Below are 26765 nucleotides of genomic sequence, written 5' to 3'. Positions count from 1 at the left end.
CGGTGAGTGCCTCGTCATCGGCCTCCTCATCGCCGGAGCGTCGAGCAGCACCTATGGTACCGAAGAAATCTAAAGCGGTACCGGTGCCCCCATTGGAGGACCGAATCTCGGCCATCCTCCAGGACAAGCTTCAGGAGCAGCTACAGAAACAACTCCAACAGCTCCTTCCAACCTTACTGGCACCGCTCCTTCCGGTACCGGTCCAGCCCGAGCTTCGCACCGCTCCACCGGTATCCACCCCCTCGGTACCGTTGAACACATCCATGCCGGTCTTATCTGCTCAGCCTGCACTTCAGACTTGCTCGGCAGAGGACCCTTCCCAGGCCCCAGATCGACGCCGGTCGTCTCGGGATCGGGATCGGCACCATTCCTCCAGGGACAGAGATCGACGCCGGTCTTCATCCCCCGGCACCGTATCCATGCGATCTGGCAAGTCCCTTTCTAAAACCCGCCATACTGAACCGGCTATCAGGGACCCAGACCTATGGGAACAATCCCCACTCGGTACCGAGGAGGATGCCTCTTCTACAGATGAGGAACCCTCCATGGCTGAAACCACTTCTAAGCCCGAGCAATCCTCCTTCACGAAGTTCCTTCGGGAGATGTCAGCGGCTCTCTCCATCCCCCTTGAGTCCGACTCTAAGAAGTCCCAGGCCTTTTTAGAAGCTTTGGACTTCGACCAACCTCCCAAGGAGTTCCTTAAACTTCCTGTACATGATATCCTCCGGGAAACATTTTATAAAAATTTGGAGACTCCATTGACTGTTCCAGGTGCCCCTAAAAAACTGGACAGCTTATACCGGGTCATCCCTATTCTGGGATTTGACAAACCCCAATTGCCCCATGAGAGCCTCCTTGTAGAGTCCACTCTCAAAAAATCTCAAGGCTCCAGCGTTTATGCCTCCACCCCTCCTGGCAGAGAGGGAAAGACAATGGACAAATTTGGAAAGCGCCTGTACCAGAATGCCATGCTGGCTAACAGAGCCAACAATTACACCTTTCATTTTTCATTTTATATGAAACACCTGGTCCAACAACTTTCTGCTCTAGAAAAATATATACCTGAGCGTAAGGTCCCACTCTTCCAACAGCAGATTTCCAACCTCCTTCAGCTCAGAAAGTTTATGGTGCGCTCGATTTACGACTCCTTCGAGCTTACTTCACGAGCCTCCGCACTGGCTGTGGCCATGCGACGCCTAGCCTGGCTAAGGGTGTCTGACCTTGATGTAAACCACCAGGACCGTCTCGCCAACGCGCCCTGTCTTGGTGACGAACTTTTTGGGGAGTCTCTTGATACCACAACACAAAAACTTTCGGCTCATGAGACCAGATGGGACACCCTCATTAAACCCAAAAAGAAAACTCCACCGGCACGACTATACAGGCCTCAGTCCTCTTATCAACGTCGATTCTCTGCCAGGCCGCTGAATCCTCCTCAGCAGCAATCTCGCCGTCCTCGCCAACAACAGCACACTCAGGCTCGCTCTCAGTCTCACCAGGCGACCAAGCCTCTTCCTCAGACTAAACCTCCTCAGCCCTTTTGACTCCTTTCTCCAGGGCATAGCCAGTCTCCACCCTTCGATGCCTCTTCCTCAACCTATCGGAGGCCGCCTCACCATCTTTCTCCAACGCTGGGAGGCCATCACATCAGACCTGTGGGTTCTCAACATCATCCGCCACGGATACTCACTAAGGTTCCAGACTCTTCCCATAGATCATCCTCCCGTAGAGTCTGCTTCTCACTCCTCCCAAACTCCTCTCCTCCTCAGGGAGGTCCAATCCCTCCTCCTCCTCAATGCCATCGAAGAAGTTCCTCCAGACCAAAGGGGTCAGGGATTTTACTCCCGCTACTTCCTGGTACCCAAGAAAACGGGAGATCTTCGTCCCATCTTAGACCTCAGGAACCTCAACAAGTGTTTGGTCAAAGAAAAGTTCAGAATGCTCTCCCTGGCCACGCTTTATCCTCTTCTATCTCAACACGACTGGCTATGTTCCCTGGACCTCAAGGAGGCCTACACTCACATCCCAATCCATCAGGCTTCGCGTCGCTACCTCCGATTCCAGATACAAAATCACCACTATCAGTACAAGGTGCTGCCCTTTGGTCTCGCATCATCACCCAGGGTGTTCACCAAGTGCCTGATTGTGGTAGCGGCTTTTCTCAGGTCCCACAACCTACAAGTGTTCCCATACTTGGACGATTGGTTGGTGAAAGCACCTACATCTCCGCTTGTGCTGCAAGCCACTCATCAAACCATCTCTTTCCTCCATCTCTTGGGGTTCGAGATCAATTATCCCAAGTCACATCTGCTTCCTACGCAGCGCCTGCAGTTCATCGGAGCAGTTCTCGATACCAATCAGATGAGGGCGTTCCTTCCTGCCGACCGGCACCGGACGCTACTTCACCTTTGCCGGCAGGTGCTCCTTCATCCATCCATCCCTGCTCGCCAGATGATGGTCCTTCTAGGCCACATGGCCTCAACAGTCCATGTGACTCCTCTGGCACGACTCCACCTCAGGATACCTCAATGGACCCTTGCCAACCAATGGTCACAGACCACGAATCTTCTTTCTCATCCCATCTCTGTGACATCGTCTCTTCAGCAATCTCTTCAATGGTGGTTGAACTACTCAAATCTCTCCAGGGGACTTCTCTTCCATCCGCCTCCTCATTCCATGGTCATAACCACGGATGCTTCCCCCTATGCATGGGGGGCCCACTTGGGCGATCTCCGCACTCAGGGACTTTGGACCCCTCAGGAGCGTCAACATCACATCAACTTCCTGGAGCTCAGAGCCATGTTTTATGCTCTCAAGGCTTTCCAGCATCTCCTCTACCCTCAGGTTCTTCTCCTGTGCACGGACAACCAAGTCGCCATGTACTACATCAACAAGCAAGGCGGCACCGGATCTCGTCCCCTTTGTCAGGAGGCCCTCCGAATCTGGACCTGGGCCATAGCCCACAATCTGTCCCTCAGGGCTGTCTATATCCAGGGCGAACAGAACTCCCTGGCCGACCAGCTCAGCCGCATCCTGCAACCTCACGAGTGGACCCTGGACCCTCCTACTCTCCACTCCATCTTTGCTCACTGGGGCACCCCGCAAGTGGACCTATTTGCAGCTCCTCACAACCATCAGCTGCCCCAGTTCTGTTCCAGACTCTTCTCTCCGCATCGTCTGACCCCAGATGCATTCCTACTCGACTGGACGGATCGGTTCCTCTATGCCTTTCCTCCACTCCCTCTGATGTCGCGGACCCTGTTCAAGCTCCGCAAGGACAGGGCCACCATGATTCTCATCGCCCCCCGGTGGCCCCGACAGCACTGGTTCTCCCTCCTGCTCCAGCTCAGCTCCAGGGAGCCCATTCCTCTTCCTGTGTTTCCTACTCTGCTTACACAGCAGCATCAGTCTCTACTGCACCCCGATCTGTCTTCCCTCCACCTGACTGCTTGGTTTCTCTCGGGCTGACCTCTCCAGATACCCTGTCTCAGCCTGTCCGTCGCATTCTGGATGCCTCCAGGAAACCCTCCACGCTCCAATGTTACCATCAGAAGTGGACCCGGTTTTCCTCTTGGTGCCTCCTGCATCATCACAATCCCACCTCATTGGTGGTAGAGACCATTCTGGACTATCTGCTCTCTCTGTCCGATGCTGGTCTCAAGTCTACCTCAATCAGAGTCCACCTCAGTGCCATCACTGCGTTTCATGAGCCTATCCTCGGAAAACCTCTCACGGCTCACCCTCTGGTTTCCCGCTTCATGAGAGGCCTCTTCAACATCAAACCACCTCTACAGCCTCCTCCTGTCGTCTGGGACCTAAATGTGGTTTTGTCAGCCCTCATGAAACCTCCTTTTGAGCCTCTTGCTACTACTTCGCTCAAACTTCTCACATGGAAGGTGCTTTTCCTCATTGCCATCACCTCTGCCAGGAGGGTCAGTGAGCTGTATGCACTGGTCGCCGATCCACCGTTCACTGTTTTTCACCATGACAAGGTGGTTCTGCGTACCCATCCTAAATTCCTTCCCAAGGTGGTTTCGGCTTTTCACCTCAACCAATCTATTGTATTGCCTGTCTTCTTCCCGAAACCCCATTCTCATCCTGGAGAACAGGCGTTACACACTCTGGATTGTAAACGTGCCCTTGCATACTACCTTGACCGTACCAGGGCTCACCGATCCTCTCCTCAACTTTTTCTGACCTTCGATCCCAACCGTCTGGGTCGTCCTGTCTCTAAACGAACGCTGTCCAATTGGCTTGCTGCCTGTATTGCGTTCTGTTATGCTCGGGCCGGCCTGTCACTGGAAGGAGCTGTCACGGCCCACAGGGTCAGAGCTATGGCTGCTTCTGTGGCTTTCCTCCGTTCCACGCCTATTGAGGAAATCTGCAAGGCGGCCACTTGGTCTTCAGTTCACACGTTCACTACTCACTACTGTCTGGATACCTTCTCCAGACGGGATGGACACTTCGGCCAATCTGTGTTACAAAATTTATTTTCCTAATGGCCAACCATCCCCCCTCCCTCTCTGTTAGCTTGGAGGTCACCCATACGTTAAGAATATGCTGCCTGCTTGTCCTGGGATAAAGCACAGTTACTTACCGTAACAGGTGTTATCCAGGGACAGCAGGCAGATATTCTTACGACCCACCCACCTCCCCGGGTTGGCTTCTTAGCTGGCTTATCTTAACTGGAGACCACGCACTCCTCCGTCGGGCGGGAAGGCACCCGCGCATGCGCGGTGCGGCCAACTAGAACTTTCTAGTTAAAAAGGTCCGTACCGGGGCTCCGTCGGTGACGTCACCCATACGTTAAGAATATCTGCCTGCTGTCCCTGGATAACACCTGTTACGGTAAGTAACTGTGCTACATCAGGCTCTGGTCCCTGAGTTGGTAATCTACCCTCAACAACATAATTTTATCAATATAGGTGTAAGATGCTTAATCTGAAATCCTTAGGACCAGGCATATTTCGGGTTTTGGATTGGGAATGTTAAGCCGGAAAAAGACCATAAGCCCATAAAATTGCCACCAAACTGCTATTCACAGAGAGAAACGCTTCCCTTTCCACTTCTCACTGTCACCCCAAGTGGAATTTGAAGCTCTTTGCCATTTTCCAGCCCTCCGACTTGAATTTTGCAAAGAACAGGAGAAATACATGCACCTACATTACTTTCAGTGTATGTCATGTCGGGAAAAATTGACTACTTCCAGTTTGCATCAAATTTTGGTTTTTGGAGCTTTTTGGAATTTCAGATAAAGTATCTTGTACCTGCATTAAATTTAAGAGAGTGCATTGAAGTAGCTGCTTGTTTACATACATTTCACATGTCACCTTTTTGGAATAGCGGCAGCTTTGTAAGGCGGATTTTATTGTATTCTTATATATCACATATCAATAACAAAACTGACCTATGCAGTGTACAACATAATCACATTAATAAATGAAAAATATTATTAAAATCCAACCATCAACCCTTGGTAATGCTATGGAATTTGTCTTTGTATTGATAGCTGTTAGGTCATCCCTTCTGTTCCACTCGCCATTCATATGTAGGATGTGGGGAATTTTTTAAATTGTTTCTCTTTAAACAGCACACAGATGTGTGCTTTCTTTTCTCAGTTTGTTGGAACTAGTCTGAGCCAGTCACTTGGTTTCCTGTTTTGTGATGCTTTGGTGGTCTTTAAGTTTGTTGGGAATCCCTGTCTCCTGTATCCATGCCATGCACCTCTTCTTTTTTTCTTTTTCCAATTCTTTATTCATTTTAAAAAAACTTACAATAAGTGTAACATAATTTACATCATCTCAAACTCCAATAGAACACTTAATATTCTATTAAATTTCATATCAGAATTTATCCACCTCCCCCCTAATTAATTACATTCTTTAAATTCAATACAACCTATTAGAGAATGACACGGTGACAAAATTCATCACCGTTCCTGTCCCCGCGGATAACCGCGGGAAATAAACCCATGTCATTTTCTAGTGTCTATTTCAACCTCGGTCCTTCTACACCAGCATTTTTCAAAGCAAAGCTTGCGGGTCAGTGGTTGAGGCCATTCATAGTCTGATTCTTCCCTCTCCTTAAAGAATGACATGAAGATGGATTCCCGCGGTTATCCGCGGGGACGGGAACGGTGATGAATTTTGTCACCGTGTCATTCTCTACAACCTATCATAAACCTCATTCTAATATACCTTATTTAATATTCAAACCATAGAACACCCTCCCCCCCATCTTGGATGTGCATTTTTAAGGAGAAATATAATATTCAGTCATTACAATATTATGTTAATGGCTCCCAAATTTCCTGAAATTTTTTAAAATTCCCTTGCTGTGTGACTATTATTCTTTCCATTTTATAAATGTAGCATAAAGAGTTCCACCAGAAGCTGTAATTCAGTCTTTCCCAATTTTTCCAGTTACTCGTAATCTGTTGTATGACAACCCCTGTCATAATAAGTAAAAGTCTGTTATTTTTAGATGATATTTGACTCTTAGCCCTCATTGACATGCCAAACAGGACAGTATCATACGATAATGCCACTGGATTTTCCAACATACAATTAATTTGACCCCCATATTGATTTCCAAAAAGCAAGAATCATTGGACAATAGAATATCAAATGATCTAATGTTCCAGCTTTGAGATGACAGTGCCAACATCTATTAGATTTAGAGCTATCTAATTTCTGTAAACGAACTCTTCTGATTTTATGACTTTGTTTTTTTTCTCCATCTAAAATAAAAAAATTATATCACTATAACATTTTGCAGTATCCAATTGCTGCCTTTATTCATGCTTTGTATATATTTTCTAGTCCCTTCCAGAACCACAAGGAGGGCAGTTTATCAAAATAGAAGGGTACTGGATTCCCCTGGGTACAAAGGACCTCATCAGAGATGAGACATACATCCTCACAGCTTCGGTTAAACTCAATCTTCGAGACCTTGTCAGAGTGGTGTCTGTAGGGTATGTGCTTTTTGCTTTTCTTTGCCTTATTTTGGTTTTTTTCCTTTATTTCCCTCAGAAATACAGTTATATTCAGTTATCCCCAGACAAGCAGGCAGCATATTCTCAACATAAGGGTGATGTCATCCATGAAGCCCCGATGTGGACAGCCTTGCAAGCAGGCTTGCTTGAAGAACTTTAGAAAGTTCGTGACTGCCACACCACGCATGTGTGAGTGCTTTCCCGCCCGACGTAGGGCACGCGTCTCCTCAGTTCTAAATTTTCCACGGAAACGAGAATCCCTCGTTTCGACACTCTGCGCGAGTTCTACTTGTGCCTTTTCTCACTGCGGCTCATGTATTTTCTTTACAGGGTCGCTGTGTTTATTTGTGCGTTTCATTTCAATTTAAAAAAAAAAGAAATTTTTTTTAATCGTGTCACAATGGGGCCTATTTCGCGGCTTTAGCCTGCGGGCTTCGATTTCTCCGCAGCCGTGTTTTATTCCATGTCCTGGCCGGTCACAGGGTTTACTTCATTACTGACCCACATAAGTGGTGTATACAGTGTTTAGGACCTGACCATCGTCTGGAGTCGTGTGCCCGCTGTGCTACACTTCAAAATCGAGCCCTTAAATGTCGTCGAGTTCAGCTTGAAAAAATCTTTGAAACATAGAAACATAGAAGATGATGGCAGAAAAGGGCTACAGCCCATCAAGTCTGCCCACTCTGCTTACCCACCCCCTGTCTATGCCCTAATGACCCAATTTCCTTATCTTGACCCTCGTAGGGATCCCACATGGGTATCCCATTTATTCTTAGTCTGGCATGCTGTCTGCCTCGATCACCTGCACTGGAAGCTTGTTCCAGTGATCAACCACCCTCTCTGTGAAGAAATACTTTCTGGTGTCGCCATGAAATTTTCCGCCCCTGAGTTTGAGCTGGTGCCCTCTTGTGGCCGAGGGTCCCTTGAGAAAGAAAATATCATCTTCCACTTCGACACGTCCCGTGAGGTACTTAAATGTTTCGATCATGTCTCCCCTCTCCCTACGTTCCTCGAGAGTGTAGAGCTGCAATTCGTATGAGAGACCCTTGAGCCCCGAGATCATCCTGGTGGCCGTCCGCTGAACCGATTCAATTCTGCGCACATCTTTACTGTAATGTGGCCTCCAGAATTGCACACATTACTCAAGATGAGGTCTCACCATGGCTCTGTACAACGGCATTATGACTTCAGGCTTTCGGCTGACGAAACTTCTATTGATACAACCCAATATCTGCCTTGCCTTAGATGAAGCCTTCTCCACTTGATTGGCAGTTTTCATGTCTGCACTGATGATTACTCCTAAATCTCGTTCTGCTGAAGTCCTAGTTAAAGTTTCTCCGTTCAAGAAGTACGTCCTGCATGGATTTCCGCTTCCGAGGTGCATGACCTTACATTTCTTAGCATTGAAGGGGAATGGATCTTTCTTCATCTAAAGCCTCGACCCCGATTGTGGCCTCTGCCTTGACTCCGTTGAAGTCTTCTGTGAGGCCCAAAGCTTCAACCTCGACCTCGCTAAAGCCTTCCTATATGGGGAAATCGGCAAAATACTCTCCGGAGGGGCCGTTATCCTCTGTGTCTCCATCAGGTAAGCTATTCAAGCCAACCCCTAAGGAGTCGCAGGCCATTCCAATAGCGACACTGGTGAACCCGGTCACTTCGAGTCTTCCCAGGAAGTGTGTCTCAAAATCAAGGCAACACTCTTCCTTGAGGTCGTCTTCCTCGGAGTCCATAGCCACACCAAATGTACCAGTTCCAGTGGTCTCGGTGCCGGCTTTGCAAAATATGCTGGAAGTTATTCTGCATCAGGAGTTTGCCAAATTAACTCCTGCCTTGACCTTGCTTCCTGCAGTCCAGCCTGAGCACTCAGCAGTAATACAAGGAGTCGAATCCTTGAGAGTGCCTTGAGAGAAACCTATACACTCTATACAAGGAGTTGAGTTAAGAGTGCCTCAAGATCAATCTATACACTATGCAAGGAGTTGAGTCCTTGAGAATGCCTCGAGATACATCTGCGCAAGGATCTGAGTCCTTATCAATGTCTCGACTTCGTTCTCCAACTTCCAGTCCTACTTCTACACATAAGGCATTGCCTTTTTCGAGATACAGGGCGAGGACTCCGCGACATTCTTCATCGAGGCTGGATTTGAGATCATTACCTTGTTCTCTGAGGCACAGTTCATCTCTACACCATCTGTTGAGGCATTCATCGAGGCCCAGATCATCTTCTCGAGACAGACCTCCTTCATCGAGGCATCGAAACTCCTCAAGGCAACCAGCGAGGAAATCTACTGCGAAATCAAAGCACTCTCGGTCGAGTTCTTCTCCTGCAAGGTTTTCTTCACCAACTGGTTCTTCCAAATGTAAACGTTCTGCTTCTCTGGCTCACTTCAGAAACGGTCTTTCATTGGCTTATTGCCTATGGATTCAGACCTCAGGTATCAATATTCCAGAGAGGTATCACCTTCTTCTCGGCTATGAGAGGTACTTTTAGGGGCTCTCGTTCTATGAGAGGTACTTTTAGGGGCTTCGCCTCAACAGGGCCATCCCTCTTCTTCTTCGGTGTCCTTTACCAACTTTCTATGCCAAATGAATAAAGATCTTAACATCACTTTGGATTCTGATTCAAAATACTCTAAGGAGTATTTGGAAGAACTGGGTATACCTAATCCTCCTAGGGATTCATTAAAATTACTCATGAATGGCATTCTCACTCAAACTTTCAAAAGAAATCTTGATATACCATATTCCTGTGCCAGTAAAACTGGAATCTTGATATAAAATGATCCACTGTAAGGGAATTGGAAAGTCTCAACTATCCCATCAATCTCTTCTCGTTGAGTCTTCGTTGAAAAGAACCAACCTGGCCAAGATCTATGCCACAGTACCACCTGGCCGAGAGGGAAGGACCATGGACAAGTTTGGCCGTTGGCTGTATCAAAATTCTATGATGACAAATAGAATTTTAAACTACAACTTTGTCTTTACATCATATCTCAAATATTGGGTCAATGCTATGCCCAATTTCTTCAAGTACCTCCCAGAACATCGCCTGTCAGAGTTCCAGTAAATGCATTCCACTCTAGGTCAACTTCGCATTCATATGGTTCAGGCTGCATATGACGCTTTTGAGATGTCCTCCAGGGTCACTGCTTTCTCAGTGACAATGCGCCTTCTAGCCTGGCTCTGCACCGTAGATATGGACCTGAATCTACAAGATCGATTGGCCAACATCCCATGCCAGGGCAATGAGTTGTTTTATGACTCTATTGAGGCAGCTACAAAGTGCTTATCTGAGCATGAGAAGCTGTTTGCTTCCATCATCAGACCAAAGCTGAAGCCTTCCATCACTAAGGGTTATAAGCCTCCTCCCTCTTACCAGAGGCATTATCCTCAGAAGACAGCACCACATTCAAGGCCGCTTCCTAAGAAACCACAGCAGCAGCAGCAACGACAGCATAAACCTCAGACTCCTGCTGTACCCAAGGTCTCAGTCTTTTTGACCATCTAACACAGAGCATAACCTCAATTATTCTGCCTCTGTCCTCTCTTTTTCCCATAGGTGGTCATCTCCATCATTTCTATCAAAGATGGGAACTCATTACATCCGACCTCTGGGTCCTCACAATCATAAGGGAAGGTTACTCTCTTCACTTCCTTCAGATTCCACCAGATCTTCCCCCAAGAGAGTATCCTTCCAATCTGTCCCAGACCACCCTTCTTCTTCAGGAAGCTCAAGCTCTGCTTCGTCTCTGTGCCATCGACGAAGTTCCTCTGGAACAGCAGAGCATGGGGTTTTACTCCCGTTATTTCCTTTTCCTGAAGAAGACGGGGGATCTGCGACCTATCCTTGATCTCAAAACTCTCAACAAATTTCTTGTCAGAAAAATTTTGGATGCTATCTCTAGCATCCTTGTATCCCCTTCTAGATCTCAATGATTGGTTATGTTCTCTGGATCTCAAAGAGGCTTACACTCACATTCCCATTCATCCAGCCTCTCGCAAGTTCCTCAGATTTTGGGTGGGAAATCATCATTTTCAGTACAGAGTGCTGCCTTTCGGCCTGGCATCATCTCCCAGGGTTTTCACCAAGTGCGTCGTAGTGGTGGAAGGCAGCTCTCTGCAGCCATGGCCTCCAGATCTTCCCTTACTTAGACGACTGACTTATCAAAGATGCAACATCTTAGGGGGTTATTGTAGCGACCCAACGGACTATTTGGTTCCTCTAAAGTTTGGGGTTTGAAACAAACTTTCCAAAATCCCAGCTGCAGCCCTCTCAAAACTTACAGTTCATTGGAGCTGTACTGGACACTGTGCAACTCAGAGCATTCCTTCCTCAGCAATGTCAGGATACTCTCATTCACCTTTGCCTCAGTGTCATCCCTCACTTCACTCTCAGCAAGACACCTGATGGTTCTCCTAGTCACATGGACTCTAAGGTTCACGTGACTCCTTTTGCCAGACTTCACCTCAGAATTCCTCAGTGGACCCTGGCATCTCAGTGGGCGAGGCTTCCGACCCACTCTCTCAGCACATTACAGTGACTCCTTTGTTGAGACAGTCTCTCCACTGGTGGATGCTCTCTTCCAATCTCTCCAGAAGTTTACTGCTTCAAATGCCCCCTCATCAGAAGGTCCTCACAACAGATTCTTCGACCTATGCTTGGGGGGCTCATCTCGCTGGTTTCAGTACTCAAGGGCATTAGTCCAACACAGATTGTTGGAGCCACATCAATCTGTTGGAACTCAGAGTGATTTTCAACGCTCTCAAAACTTTTCAACATCTTCTTCATGATCAAGTAGACCTCATTTGTACAGACAATCAAATTGCTATGTCAACAAGCAGGGAAGAACAGGATCCCTCCCTCTGTGCCAGGAAGTTCAAAAAGTTTGGAATTGGGCAATTCTTCACAATGTCTTCCTGAAAGCAGTCTACATTCAAGAAGAGAAAAACTGTCTGGTGGACAAATTGAGTCGTCTTCTACAACCTCATGAATGGACACTGAATTCCTCGCCTCTCCATCACATTTTTTCTCAGTGGAGAACTCAAATAGATCTCTCTGCATCTCCCCACAACAACAAACTGCCTCAGTTTTGCTCAAGGATCTATTCTCAATACCTGGAGGTAGATGCGTTTCTTCTGTAATGGACCAGCAAATTCCTGTATGCGTTTCCTCCATCCCCTCTCATTCTCAAGACACTCGTCAAACTCAAACACAAACATGTCACCATGATTCTCATAGCTCCTCAGTGGCCCAGACAACCTTGGTTCTCCCTTCTATTTCAACTCAGCAGCAGGAAGCCACTACTTCTACCAGTTTTTCCATCTCTGCTTATACAGATTCAGGGTTCTCTACTTCATCTCAACCTGCAGTCTCTGCACCTGACAACTTGGTACCTTTCAACGTAACTGCCAATCTACAGTTCTCTCAATCTGTGAAGGACATTTTAAAGGCTTCCAGGAAGCCTGCCACTAGGCAATGTTACAACCAGAATTGGACTAGGTTTTCTGCTTGGTGTGCTCTTCATCACAAGGAGCCTCGATCTACCTCCTTGTCTCCAGTTCTGGATTACCTGTTGCATTTATCTCAATCAGGCCTCAAATCAACATCCATTCGAGTCCATCTCAGTGCAATTGCGGCTTTTCATTAGCCACTAGAAGGGAAATCACTATCTGCTCATCCTGTGGTTTCCAGATTTATGAAAATACTTTTCAATGTCACACCTCCTCTCAAACCACCTCCAGTAGTTTGGGATCTCGATGTGGTTCTTGTGGTTGATGAAGCCTCCATTTGAACCAATGTGTTTGGCTCATCTAAAATATCTCACTTGGAAAGTGGTCTTCCTCATTGCTCTCACGTCTGCTCGCAGAGTCAGTGAGCTACAAGCTTTAGTAGCCTTTCACAGTATTCCATCATGACAAGGTGGTCCTCCGTACTTATCCTAAATTCGTACCTAAAGTGGTTTCAGAATTTCATCTCAGTCATTCCATTGTTCTTCCAGTGTTTTTTTTCCAAAGCCTCATTCTCATCTTGGAGAAACAGCTCTTCATACTCTGGACTGTAAGCATGCTTTGGCTTTCTACTTGCAAAGGACTAAGCCACAGTGATCTTCTCCTCCACTTTTTGTCTCCTTTGATCCAAACAATTTGGGACATCCATTTTCCAAGAGAACAATCTCCAACTGGTTGGCTGCTTGCATCTGTTTCTGCTATGCTCAGGCTGGACTGCATCTATAGGGTCGAGTCACAGCCCATAAAGTTAGATCCATGGCGGCCTCTGTAGCTTTCCTTAGATCTACTCCTATTGAGGAAATCTGCAAAGCTGCCACTCGGTCCTCGGTTCATACATTCACCTCTCATTATTGTCTGGATTCTTTTTCTAGACGGGATGGCCACTTTACGAGGCTGTCCACTACGGGGCTCCATGGATGATGTCACCCACATATTGAGAATATCTTCCTGCTGTCCCTGGATAACACCTGTTATGGTTAAGTAACTGTACTATATCCCAGGACAAGCAGGCAATGATTGAGCTGAGAAGAGAAGGGTGTGGCCGGGATCCTCAATGACCATTCAGCACTGCGTGTACCACATTAGTTAGGAGATGGTTGTGGTTTGTACAAATGGCTTTGATAGGATTTTCCTTTTGTAATCTATGGGTTCATTTAGAGGAGGGGTGCCCAAGTTTAGTCCTTGGTGATCGCCAACAGTTCAGGTCTTTGTCAAGATATGAAGCAGATATAAAAATCTAAATATTTATACTTTGTTAAAAAAGCTGACAAAAGGAAATATGGTAGACACTTTTAAATATATCATGATATAAGTGCACAAGAGCGTCAATCTCCTGCATTTGAAAGAAAACCCTGAAACAAAGATGAAGGTTGAAAGGTGGTAGATATGGAAGTAACATAAGAAAATATTCACCACACTTTTCATAAAGAAATATGTGCAACAGCATCTCATTGGAGGTGGGAAATGTACATGAATTTTAGAAAGTATGAGACAGGCACAGAGGATATCCTAAAGGGAGAGGAAGGGATTGTAGAGCTTAATAATATGGATGGGCAGACTATACATGTTTAGTTTTTGTCTGCCATCATTTTCTTTGTTTATATGAAATGCATCTGCATGTATATTAGCTGCATTATAATTTCATATCTGCATATTCATTAGCAACATCTTGAAAGCCTGAGCTGTTTGGGAGCCATCAAGGATGGAATATAAGTGCCCCTAATAAAAGGAGCAATTAAATGTGATGCCTGTCATACCAGTGTCCAATTGATGGGTTATTGTATGCTCCCCCCTTGTGAATAAGAAAAATTTGCAAATAACTTAGGGCCAACTCTGAACCACCCCTTCTCCTGGACCTTTCCACACCTTACTTTTAAAGCCTGGTAGTCTAACGGTGAAATGGAGCAAGAACATGCAGAGCTGTGAACTCACGGCAGCCATTTTTGTTCCTTAGAGGAAAATTTTGAGTAAACCAGAAAAATAAAAAGGGGGTCTTTGGTTAAGGTTTTAACTTAAATTCATGTCTCACTTTTTAACAAAACATTTTGTCAGTGTCAAAGATGTGTTTCCCATGTTGGTTCTTTCTGCCCTAAAGCCCTATCTTTATTTGCGGATCTTTTAAAGGACTTACCCAGTATTGATCCAGGGAGAAACATCTGTGGGCAAGACAAGTCTTATCCGTTGGCTGGCTGCTGCCACTGGTAACCACTGCGTTCGGATCAACAACCATGAGCACACAGATATCCAAGAGTACATAGGTTGCTATACCTCTGATTCGTCGGGCAAGCTGGCCTTCAGGGAAGGTAAAGACACTTCTCTGAAGTAGGCTAAACAGTTGGCTTGTCTCACAAAGTAATTTTTTTCTGTTCTCTCACATGTATTGCTGATTGGAAGATCCTGAGGCAGGAGGGACAGGTGGAGGCTTCTTGTTTTCTTAGTAGACATTGTACAAAGGGTATTTTAAGTGTATATTATAATAAAAATGTACTAAATGTTCTGTAGCCCAGAAATCTCAGTGGGCTTGTGTGGATAAGCCATGTGATTTGCATGCATCATTGAAATCCTTGAGAACTTTCTAGAAAGAATTTTCATAATGTGTGCTGGACAGGACATATGCAGTACAAGACCAGTTTCTGTGTCGCCTGATAGGCCGGTACAGTTCTTAACTGATGGGTAATATCTTACTGTGACCAGCAGTTGGAGACTGAGACCAAAACTTGGTTGTAGTATATTAGCTGAGGCTCCCCTCTCCTAAACCAGTCTTTTCTCAGTCTCCTGCAGGATGAGATAGGAAAAAATCAGGCTCCTCCTGTTAGGGCTATTGGAATTTGTTTTAGGACTCCTGGTTCCCCTTTTAGTGCCAGACAGAGCCTGGACGGTCCTGTTTGGGGATCCGTCTGACCTCGGGGGGTGTCAGACCCAGTGGATCTTGTTCTGGGATCCTCCCCCCTTCCTCCACCTTCCCAAATTTTGTAGAGGTGCCTCAGTTGGCAGCCTGGCCACCGATACCGGTCAGGCCTCTGACTTTGTGAGCCAGAGGAGTCTGTTCTAGGGAAAAAAATCCTGAGGTTGTGTCAATCTAAAGAACTGTTTTTTAAATGTATTTTTCTACTAACTGGCACTTTTATTCTAGCTAGGTAGCGTCTGGAGCAATGAGCACTGTTGCAAGAGAAAAAGTGCTCATTATAATCCAACCGCGAGGCACTCTGGGCCGGCCTGTTGAGCGAGGCAGGCCGCTGCGAAGAGGAATCCTCATCAGCATTGGGTGTCGGCAGCCAGAGATCCCCTTGGTGAGTGCCTCACGGTCCGGCAGCTGTCTGCGGGGAAACCCAGGCTTCCCCCGCTGCTCATGTAAGAGGTTTCCTAGCTGCAGATTGTCTGGCAGAAAGGATTCCCTCACCGCCTAACCGGCTGGGGACTCGCTTAACAGCTGATGCCTCTTGGCCTGCTTTAGCTGCTGGGGCGGTTTAGGCCTCTTATCCGCTGCAGGTTTATGGAGCTGCTTTTTTGGGCAGTTAAGCTTCGATTTTGGCGGGAAGCACCTCCATATTTGTGTAGCCTCAGGTGACCTCGCCCCAGTATTTGTGACACAAGGACAGTTTTTTTTTGCTGGATCCCTTGCTGTGGCAGGGAGTCCCATGGGGCCACCAGGTGTTTTTGCCTCTATTTTCATGTTGGGGGTTTTCTTGATGTGGCCTAAGGTCCTGCTTCTGCTCTGGGGGGTCTCGGAGAGGGGGGGGGGAATTGCCTTCGATGTCCTCTATAGGTCGGCCCCACTTGGTGACAGTTTGGTTCCTATCTACTCCTTTTACTCTTTCCCTATGTATTGGGATATTTGGGATATTGTGCTCGTTCAGTGGCAGGTGCTAGAGGCCCCCTTTTGTTTTACACGTTTCATGGCCTGCCTGTATCTCATCCCAGAAGGGGATTGGGACACCTTGAAGTTGCCTGTTGTGGACGCGGTGGTCTCGGCTGTTGCAAAGCAGCATACAGTGCCTGTGGAGGGCGGTTCTACTTTGAGAAGGACCCTAAGGAGCATAAGTTGGAGTCACTCCTTAAGCAGTTTTGATTTTTCTGCCCTGGCGGACCTAGCAGCAACTTGTGACAGGCTGATTATTCAGGCTTGTCTTCGGTGGGCCAAGCATGTCCTTGACCGTGAGTCGGTTTACTGGGACTTAGTAGAGCAGGAAGTAGCCAAAATTGAGATGGGTTCTGTCAGCCTAGCTATCGCTACCATTCAGCATTTTCAGTTGGCATTACTTAAGTCAGCGAAGGCCTATGGGAAATTATATCAATCTGACTCTGGCATGGGAATGCAGATAGACCCTGAGGGCAGGAAGACGGTTTTAAGTAGCCCTGATTGATATGTTTTAAGTATCCCTGATAGCTATGATTGAATCATGACTAGCTAAAAAGATACTGGGGCATACAGGTTTCTATATTCAGCCAAGGTATAAAAGCCTGCTCTCTGCTCTATCAATGTACCTCTTTTTCTATCTAGCTATCAATCTATCTATCAATCTGTGGAGAAGAGGGGTCTTGGCTCTCTTTCTCTCTCTCTCTCTGCCTTTCCCTGAAACTTCACACTTCCTTCTGGACTCTGTAAGGCAGGGAAACTGCTCTGCTCTCTGCTTAATTGTAATGCTTATAAATATTGCTTTTCTGTAAGCCTATTTCTATAATATATTCTTTATGCAATCACCTCTGGCTGTGCCTATTATTCTACTTCCTGGTGAAACTTCAGTGAGGGAACTGAATCTGGGACCAGCGTTTGTCAGTACGCCTTTAACTTAACCCCTACCACCATACATTGGGGAGGCCACTAACAAAACTGACAGGTTCTTTTTATCTTTTGGATGCCATGTATGACCTGTTGCGAGCTTCGACCAAGTCTATGGCTTTTGGGGTGGCTTCACGTTGTACCTTGTGGCTTAGGGCATGGTCGGTGGATGCGGCATCCCAGGTTAAGTTGATGAAATTCCCCTTTAGGAGGGATCTTTCTTGTTTAGAGAGGATTTGGACAAGTTGGTTCAGATCCTAACTGATTCTAAGGTGCCTCGTTTGCCTGCGGACAGAGCTCGGCCACTGGTGCGGGGTGGCATTGCTCGGGGGTGCGTGTGTAATTTCTGCAGGCTCCACTTTGGTCAAGGGGCCACTACCTTTCCGAACTCTGGGTCTTCCCGAGACCATTTCAATGCATGCACTCCCTATCGAGGGGCCTGCCGGGGAGTGGTACTTCCTCCACTGGTTCCCTTGCTGCTCGCCCTGCCCAATGACTCCTTGCCAGCACCCACTCTGGTTCCAGTGGGCACCCGGCTGCTTGACTTCTATTCAAAGTGGGCAGAGATCACGTCCAGTCAGTAGGTATTGGAGGTGATTTGGGATAGTTATGCTCTGGAGTTTGCTCACTCCTTGCCAGATCATTTTTTAGCTTCTCCTTTTCAGGCAGCATGGAAGAAGCAGGCTTTTCACCAGACACTTCAAAGATTGCTAGATCTCAAAACAGTTGTTCCAGTACCCCTCAGGAGTATTGCACCAGCAGGTACTCGATTTACTTGGTGGTGCCCAAGAAAGAAGGACCCATTGGCCCATCTTAGATTTGAAAGGGGTCAACGTGATTCTCAGGATTCCATCTTTTCGCATGGAGATACTGCGTTCTATGATTCTAACAGTTCAGCCGGGGGAGTATCTGACTTCTCTCGTTCTACTTGCATGTTCCAATCCGGGCCTCCCATCGGCGCTTCCTTCGCTTTACCTTCTTGGTCAGCACTATCAGTTCTGTGCACTTCCCTTTGGTCTGGCCACGGCTCCGCAGATGTTCACCAAGGTTATGGTGGTCATAGCAGCAGCGTTGCGCAAAGAGGGCATTCTAGTTCATCCCTACCTGGACGACTGGTTGATTTGAGCAAAGTCGCTGCAGGAGAGACGCAGGTTACAGCTCGGGTGGTGGAATTCTGCAGTTGCTGAGATGGGTTGTCAACCTTTCTAAGAGTCGGTTGGACCCTTCTCGGCGCTAATGGCATCCCGGTGTCCTCAGGAGCAGGATTTCCTCCAAGTCTTGGTGTTGATGTCGGCTTCCTTAGATGTGGTGAGATGGGGGCTCGAGCCCACATGCATCTGCTTCAGTATACTCTTCTTTGGAGGTGTTCATCCCAGCGGCACAGTCTGGACTCCCTTGTTCCTCTTCAGGGGCTGGCTCGCTGCAGTCTTCATTGATGGTTACAGATCTCCCATCTAGTACAAGCGATGAGTCTGGATCAGCCCCAGTGGATGGTTCTTCTCACCCAGTCTCCTCGGTTGGGGAGCACAGTGCCTAGGTTGCTCTTCTCAGGGATCTTGGACGCCGGATGAGACATCCTGGTCGATCAATGTTATGGAGACCAGAGCCCGACGTCTGGCGCTGTTAGCCTTCCAGTCCTTTTTGACGGGTAAGTCGGTCCAGGTTCTCTCGGACAATGCCTAGGTGGAGGCATATGTCAATCATCAGGGGGGCACCAAGAGTTGTCTGATGGCGCAGGAGGCAGCTCTGCTCATGGTCTGGGCAGAATCTCATCTTCTGGACATCTTGGCTTCCCACTTAGCAGGAATGGAGAATGTTCAGGCGGTCTTCTTCAGTAGGTACGTTCTAGACCCTGGATAGTGGTGTCTAAGTGTAGAGGCCTTCCAGTTGATAGTGCAGTCTTGGGGTCAGCCTCTCATGGACCTGATGGCCATAAGGATAAGTGCCAAAACGCCCCGCTTCTTCAGTCGTCGCAGAGATGGTCAGGCTGAGGGGTTGGATGCCTTGGCCATGGCCGACGGAGGGTCTTCTGTACTTATTTCCTCCGTGGCTGTTAGTGGGCAGAGTTCTTCTTCGCATTATTTGGCACCCTGGCCTTGTGATCCTGGTGGCCTCGGATTGGCCCAGGTGTCCGTGGTATGCCTACCTGGTGCGCCATCTGGTGGTGGATCCTCTTCCTTTGCCTCTCTCGACAGATTTTTTGACTCGGGGCCCCATTCCATTGTTCAACCCGGGTCCCTTTTGTCTTACAGCTTGGCTCTTGAAAGGGAATGCCTAGGTAAGAAGGGGTATTCAGATAAAGTGATCTCAACCCTCTTGGGGTCCCGGAGACTTTCCACTTCTCAGGCTTATGTGCGGGTTTGGCGGGTTTTTGAGGAGTAGTGTGCAGTGCTTGGAGCTGTCTCTTTTCGCGCTTCCTTGCCTACCATCTTGTAGTTCTTGCAAGATGGCCTGGATAGGGGCCTGGTCTTCTCTCCAGGCCCCTATCCAGGCCTGGTCTTCTCTCCAGGTTCAGCTTGTGGCCTTGTCTGCCTTTCATAGGTTGTTATGAGGTCAACGTTTGACTGCCATTCCTGATGTCATTCGTTTGTTGCAGGTGGCCAAGTTGCTAAAGCCTCCCGTTAGACTGTCTGTTCCATCTTGGGATCTTAATCTGGTCTTGTCCGTGCTGGTGCACCTGCTCGTTGAATGATCTTACTCTTAAAGCTGTCTTTTTGGTGGCTATTACATCGGCTAGATGTGTTTCTGAGCTGCAGACTTTCTTTTGTAGGTCCCCCTTTCTGGAGTTCTCTAGGGAGCATGTGATGTTGAGCCTGTTCCTTGTTTTCTGCCAAAAGTGGTTTCTCCTTTTCATGTCATTTAATCCATAGTCCTCCTGGTGTTAGGGAGTCGGGAGGGATCCTTAGAGAAGAAACAGTTGTGTAAATTGGATGTCTGCCAGGTCCTTTGCTCTTATGTTCAGCGGACTCAGGAGTTCCAGAAATCGGATCATCTCTTTGTCCTTTTACCGGGTCCTCGTAAGGGGGATGGCAACTCTAAGGCTACCATTGTGCGGTGGTTAAGGAGACTATGGTTTCTGCATACCTTCTTCAGAAAAAGCCTGTTCCGGATTTTCTCAAGGCTCATTCCACTTGGGATCGGGCAGCTTTTTGAGCTGAGTCTTCTCTAGTGCCTCCAGTGGATATTTTTAAGGCTGCAGTTGAATCTTCTCTGCATTCCTTTGTCAGACACTACCTTGTAGACTTTCAGGCGCATCGGGATGCGGTGTTCAGTGAATGTGTTCTGGTGTCGGCCCTTCGGGGGTCCCACGCTTGATGGGTACTGTACCGGTCTATCAAGCGACACAGAAGGAGAAATTAGGTTCTTAACCTGCTAATTTTCTTTCTGTTAGCCTGTAGACCAGTACAGTTCCCCACCCTATCTGCCTTTATGCGGTGATTGCAGGTTTTGCTCGCATGCAGATTTTACTTTTTCTGCGGGTTCTAGTATTTTTCTGGGGCTGGGGAGATACAAGAACAGCAGCTATGACTCAGCTGGTGAGCTGTGAGTACACTTTTCACTGCAGGATTTTAGTTCTATGCATTTTCCAACAGTTGTTTCTATATGTTTTGTTGTTTTTAACCTCCTGTTCGGAGGGTTATTACTGTTATATGTTAGTTTTTCCTTAGTTCTGCTTTGCTATTTGGCAGACTTTGTTTAGGAGAGGGGAGCCTCAGCTAATATACTACAACCAAGTTTTGGTATCAGTCTCCACCTGCTGGTCACAGTGAGATATTACCCATCAGTTAAGAACTGTACTGGTCTACAGGCTAACAGAAAGAAAATTAGCAGGTAAGAACCTAATTTCTCCTTTTTTTACTTCATCTGTTCTAGTCATCTGAGGGATAGGAGCGTCTTCCTAGATAATTTCCATCATATTGGGAACAGCTTTTGCATACATGCACTGATAACTGTAAGAGTGTTTAAGGAATTGCACCTTAAGAACATAAGAATTGCCATACTGGGACAGACCAAAGGTCCATTAAGCCCAGTATCCTATTTCCAACCGTGGCCAACCCAGGTCCCAAGTACCTAGCTAGATCCCAAGTAATAAAACAGATTTTATGCTGCTTATCCTAGGAATAAGCAGTGGATTTTCCTAAGCTATCTAAATAATGGCCTATGACTTCTCTTTTAGGAAATGATCCAAACCTTTTTTAAATCCCGCTAAACTAACTGATTTCATCATATTCTCCGGCAACAAATTCCAGAGTTTAATTACATGTTGTGTAAAGAAATATTTTCTCCAGTTTGTTTTAAATCTACTACATAGCAGCTTTATCGCATGCCCCCTAGTCCTAGTATTTTTAGAAAGAGTGAATAAGCGATTCATATCTACTCTTTCCACTCCACTCAGTATTTTGTAGACCCTTTATCATATCACCCCTGAGCCAAACTTGTTTTTTTCTTTTACATAGAGCTTGCTGGACCCCTGTTCGATTACAAAAAATAGATAGCTCTAGGTCAAATAGATGCTGGCACTGTCATGTTGAAATTGGGACATTAGATCATCTTTTATTCTATTGTCCATTCATCTTAACATTCTGGAAATCAATCTGGCCCCAAATAAATAGGATGTTAGAAAATCCGGTAGCCTTGACATATGATACCATATTATTTGGAACAACTATGAGAGCAAAAAGTCAAATATCATCAAGTAATAACAAACTTCTTTTTATTTTAACTGGAATAGCAATACAACAAATCACATTCAATTGGAAAAAACATGACAGATTAAATTATACATTCTGGTGGAATTCTGTATGTCATATATACAAAATGGAGCTCACTATAGCAACACAAAAAGGACATGTAGATAAATTTCAAAAAATATGGAGACCATTAACTGAATATTGTAAAGAATGATTAATTTTCCCATGTATAGAATTTGATTAGAAGAAAAAGAGATCATATCTCTAAATATTATATAATATATTAATACTAGATTTATAATATGAAATATGGATAAAATAACATTTAAAAATTTTATTCATGTATTACTGAATAGAAGGGAGGGGGGAGGGGATGGGATATTATTATATTAACTAAGAATTATATAAATTTAGTTTTCTGAAATATTAGTATGAATTTATATTGTTGATGTAACATATGAAAATGAATAAAGATTTCTCATTCAATATTGATAGGGAGGGAGAGAGGGAGGGGAGATTATTATATTCAATAATAATTATATTAATTTAGATTTCTTACATAATATTATAACTTTATAAAATATTGATTTTCTAAAGAAATTTTAAATTTGATATTAATCTGTAAGTTAACCAAGTGTGATTATTCAAGTTTATAATGAATTTATTTGAAACACTTGTTGTAACATAAGAAAATGAATAAAGATTTATAAAAAAAAAAAAATCATATCACCCCTGAGCCATCTCTTCTCCAAGCTACCCTAGCCGCTTTAGCCTTTCCTTATAGGAAAGTCATCCCAAATCTTTTATCATTTTTGTCACCCTTCTCTGTACCTTTTCTAATTTCATTATATCTTTTTTGAGATTCGGCGACCAGAACTACACACAGCATTCAAGTTGCGGCCGTACCATAGAGAGATACAAGGGCATTATAACATTTTCATCTTAGTTTGAAAGACAGTTGGAAAATAATCTTTTTGACCAGCTAGATCAGTCCACACCAGTGGATTATATCCCCTAACCAGCAGATAGAGGTAGAGAAACTCCCCCCCCCCCCCAAGACAAGTTCTGGTGACATCACTAGTATATCAGCAGGGGCAGCCAGGATCTAATCAGTATTTATCTCTACTTATGTGGTCTATGCAATCTGCCCAACAGTCATATTCATTTTGGTTGTTAAACCAACAGTAATTTACTTGCTAAGTTCCACTATAAGATGTTTGTCCCCTTCCTGGGTCAAATTTGAAAAGGGTAAGACCCTACTTCTTCCAAAAGCACTACAGGATACTAGTGCCGTCAATAATATTATCACTACTAGACTACTGCAATGCTCTGCTCTCGGGTATCTCCATGAAACTAATAAAAAACTCCAACTGATACAAAACTCATATACTACCAGTTAAGGTTTGACCATGTCACACCACTGCTTATAGACATAAGAAGAACATAAGAGCATAAGAGATGCTGCTGCTGGGTCAGACCAGTGGTCTATCATGCCCAGCAGTCCGCTTACATAGCAGCCCTTTTGGTCAAAGACCAGTGCCCTAACTGAGACTAGCCCTATCAACGTACGTCCTTGTTCAGTAGGAACTTGTCTAACTTTGTCTTGAATCCCTGTAGGGTGTTTTCCCCTATGACAGCCTCCGGGAGAGCGTTCCAGTTTTCCACCACTTTCTGGGTGAAGAACTTCCTTACGTTTGTACGGAATCTATTCCCTTTCAACTTTAAAGAGTGCCCTCTCGTTTTCCCTACCTTGGAGAGGGTAATCAACCTGTCCTTATGTACTAAGTCTATCCCCTTCAGTATCTTGAATGTTTTGATCATGACCCCTTTCAATCTCCTCTGTTCGAGGGAAAAGAGGCCCAGTTTCTCTAATCTGTCACTGTACGGCAACTCCTCCAACCCCTTAACCATCTTAGTCGCTCTTCTCTGGACCCTTCGAGTAGTACCATGTTCTTCTTCATGTACGGCGACCAGTGCTGGATGCAGTACTCTAGGTGACGCACCATGGCCCGGTACAGCGGCGTAATAACCTTCTCCGATCTGTTTGTGATCCCCTTCCTAGCATTCTGTTCGCCCTTTTCGCCGCCGCTGCTGCACATTGCGTAGACGGCTACATCGACTTGTCGATCGGAATTAACAAGTCCCTTTCCTGGGAGATCTCTCAAAGTACCGCCCCGGACATCCTGTACTCTTGCCTGAGATTTTTGTTACCGACATGCATAACTTTAGATTTATCCACGTTGAACCTCATTTGCCATGTCGATGCCCATTCCTCAAGCCTGGTTATGTCATGTTGTAGATCTACGCAATCTCCTGCTTCTTCACTACTCTGAATAACTTCGTGTCGTCCGCAAATTTAATCACCTCACTTGTCATACCTATGTCCAGATCATTAATAAAGATGTTAGAGTATGGGTCCAAGCACCGAGCCTTGCGGCACCCCACTGGTGATGCTCTTCCAGTCTGAGTATTGCCCATTTACCCCACTCTCTGTTTCCTATGCTCCAGCCAGTTTTTAATCCACGTGGGTATTTCTCCCTCGATTCCATGGCTCGCAATTTTCCAAAGTAGTCATTCATGCGGAACCTTGTTGAATGCCTTCTGAAAGTCCAGATATACAATGTCGACCGGGTCGCCCTTATTTATCTGCCTGTTTACTCCCTAGAAGAAGTGCAGCAAATTTGTCAAACAAGATCTGCCTAAACTATGCTGCTTAATATTTAAAACGCTATAAATCCCTAATAGCTTCTCCAGATTTACTGAACTATTGGGTAGATCTTCTGATGAACGTAACTCTTAGCAACCTGATCCTATCATTCCCAACTCTGAAAGATATAAAATACAAGACATCTATAAGTGCATGGAGCTTAACACATTTTACAGCAAATCATCCAACTACCCTAGCATAAGTGTGGAACTCATTTCTGGGATAACCCTGTTTGCAGTGACAAGCAGACTTAGGGTCTACAGGTGGCAGGTCAGTCCCTCTGTGGTATCTGTCTAGCCAGCCTGCTTAATATTTACTGAGCTCAGGGACCATTCCACTCGGAACTAGCTCGCTCCCTGATTTTCAAGAGCTTGAGTGCAGGCTGATTTGGTACATGCAGTAGTCTATTTTTTTTTTGGGGGGGGGAGTGGGGGGTGGGGGTGGTATTTTCAGGGTTCCGGGTTGTGTATCGCCACCTTATTTCACAGGGTGGTTCAGTGGGGGTAAAGGTCCAGTCTGGTTTTTCTCCAGCTGGCAGCCCAAAGAGTTAAGCATTATATATTAATTTTTTTCTGGAAACTGGACTTCTGTTGAGCCAGTGTTCACAGCACCCACTCTGCCACATGCTATGGAACGCAGGAGGGCGGCAGGGGCCTCTGACTTACTCCCCCTCCCCTCCTCCCCCCGAGGTCTCTAGGACCAGAGAGTCACCAGGGGTCACAGCTGCTGGGGAAAAAATGTCAGTACCTGGATCGGTAGCTTGGCAAAGCACAGGGGTGTAGGCGCCACATAACCTAAGAGGAGAAATGTAGAATCCTACAAAAGGGGAGTCTCTGGGATGATTCATCAGAGTATTGTACCTGATTTTGTGGGGCTCATGTGGAAAGCTTATCTATGCTGCCAAGATCTTCTGTGCTGCCTGGAGACTCTCCAGAGGTCACGCAAGAGGGTTTTCTCCTGTTTAGCGAGCACACCCCGGAACAGGGCACTGTTCAAGATGCAGGGGACCAGTCTGAAAGAGATTCGGATGGGGGGTCTGGGTCTATGCCTTTACTGACACAGAGTGATACTTCTCTGGTGGGAGACTCGGGTTTTCAGATAGAGGCTGGTAGTCAGGAGGTGGTGGTTGCACTTAATCAGAAGTCCATAGGCCATTATTGAGATGGCTTAGGGGAGTCCACGTCTTATTCTTAGAATAAGCAGCATAAAATATGTTTTACTACTAGGATCTAGCTAGGTACTTGGGACCTGGGTTGGCCACTGTTAGAAACGGGATACTGGGCTTGATGGACTTGCAGTCTGTCCCAGTATGGCAATTCTTATGATGAGGGTGGGGGGACCCATTTGTGCACCGTATATTCAAGCCCACAGCATTGCTGGAAATTATAATAGAATCTTTGAGGGAACTAAAATTAGAATCCTCTTCCACCTCTGCTGCATAGTATTCAGTTCTGAGTGATATGAAATCTCAGCCTATATCATTTCCCTGGTATGTAAACTTAAAAAACATCATCAAAATCTTTTTTTCATATCAAGGGCAAGGATTTAGAGCAATTGTTTTTACTTACTGACACTTATGGGGAATTTAGGAGACAACTAAAAGCATACGTATCTGTTTTTGAAGTATTTAGGCAGCTAATTCACAAAAATTTTATTATGCACTATTTTGATCATTTTAGTGTCTGTAATTATTGGCTTTTAACATTTTTAGTTCTATTCAACTTCTTTTATTATTTTTTTTTAACTATTGTAAACCGCATAGAACTTTACAGCTTTGTTGTATATAAACTGATTATTATTATTATTATTTCTTATGATAATTCATGCAACCTTAGTATATACACTTTTGCAAAACAATTAAAAACATGTTTTTTAAAGAAATCCCTGTTAGGGGTCCAGAGAGACTCAGACTAATAATACAAGTCACACAAATTATTTATTCATTTTGTATTTATAGTCCATTTACAGCCTAAGTGATTTATTTTCAGGTACTCAATTATTTCTCCCTGTCTGTCCCAGTGGGCTCACAATCTGACTAATCTCACAATGTTAATGGTCATCTGCTATCTTTGATATATTACCTCA

At 45.7% G+C, this 26765-nt stretch overlaps 1 protein-coding gene across 2 annotated transcripts in view; it reads left to right on the top strand.

Annotated features, from left to right (window-relative positions):
• Positions 1-26765, top strand: part of MDN1 (midasin AAA ATPase 1) — a 943760-nt gene that overhangs the window by 282523 nt on the left and 634472 nt on the right. For both annotated transcript variants that reach the window (XM_033936734.1, XM_033936735.1), the window contains exons 23-24: positions 6822-6973; positions 14627-14805. In XM_033936734.1, the coding sequence (XP_033792625.1) occupies positions 6822-6973; positions 14627-14805 (331 nt within the window). The remainder of the gene's footprint in view (positions 1-6821; positions 6974-14626; positions 14806-26765) is intronic.

This window comes from Geotrypetes seraphini, chromosome 3 (assembly GCF_902459505.1).
Source record: "Geotrypetes seraphini chromosome 3, aGeoSer1.1, whole genome shotgun sequence".
NCBI lineage: Eukaryota > Metazoa > Chordata > Amphibia > Gymnophiona > Dermophiidae > Geotrypetes > Geotrypetes seraphini.
The sequence above is the reverse complement of the archived record's forward strand: the minus strand, read 5'-3'. Positions and strand labels throughout refer to the sequence as shown.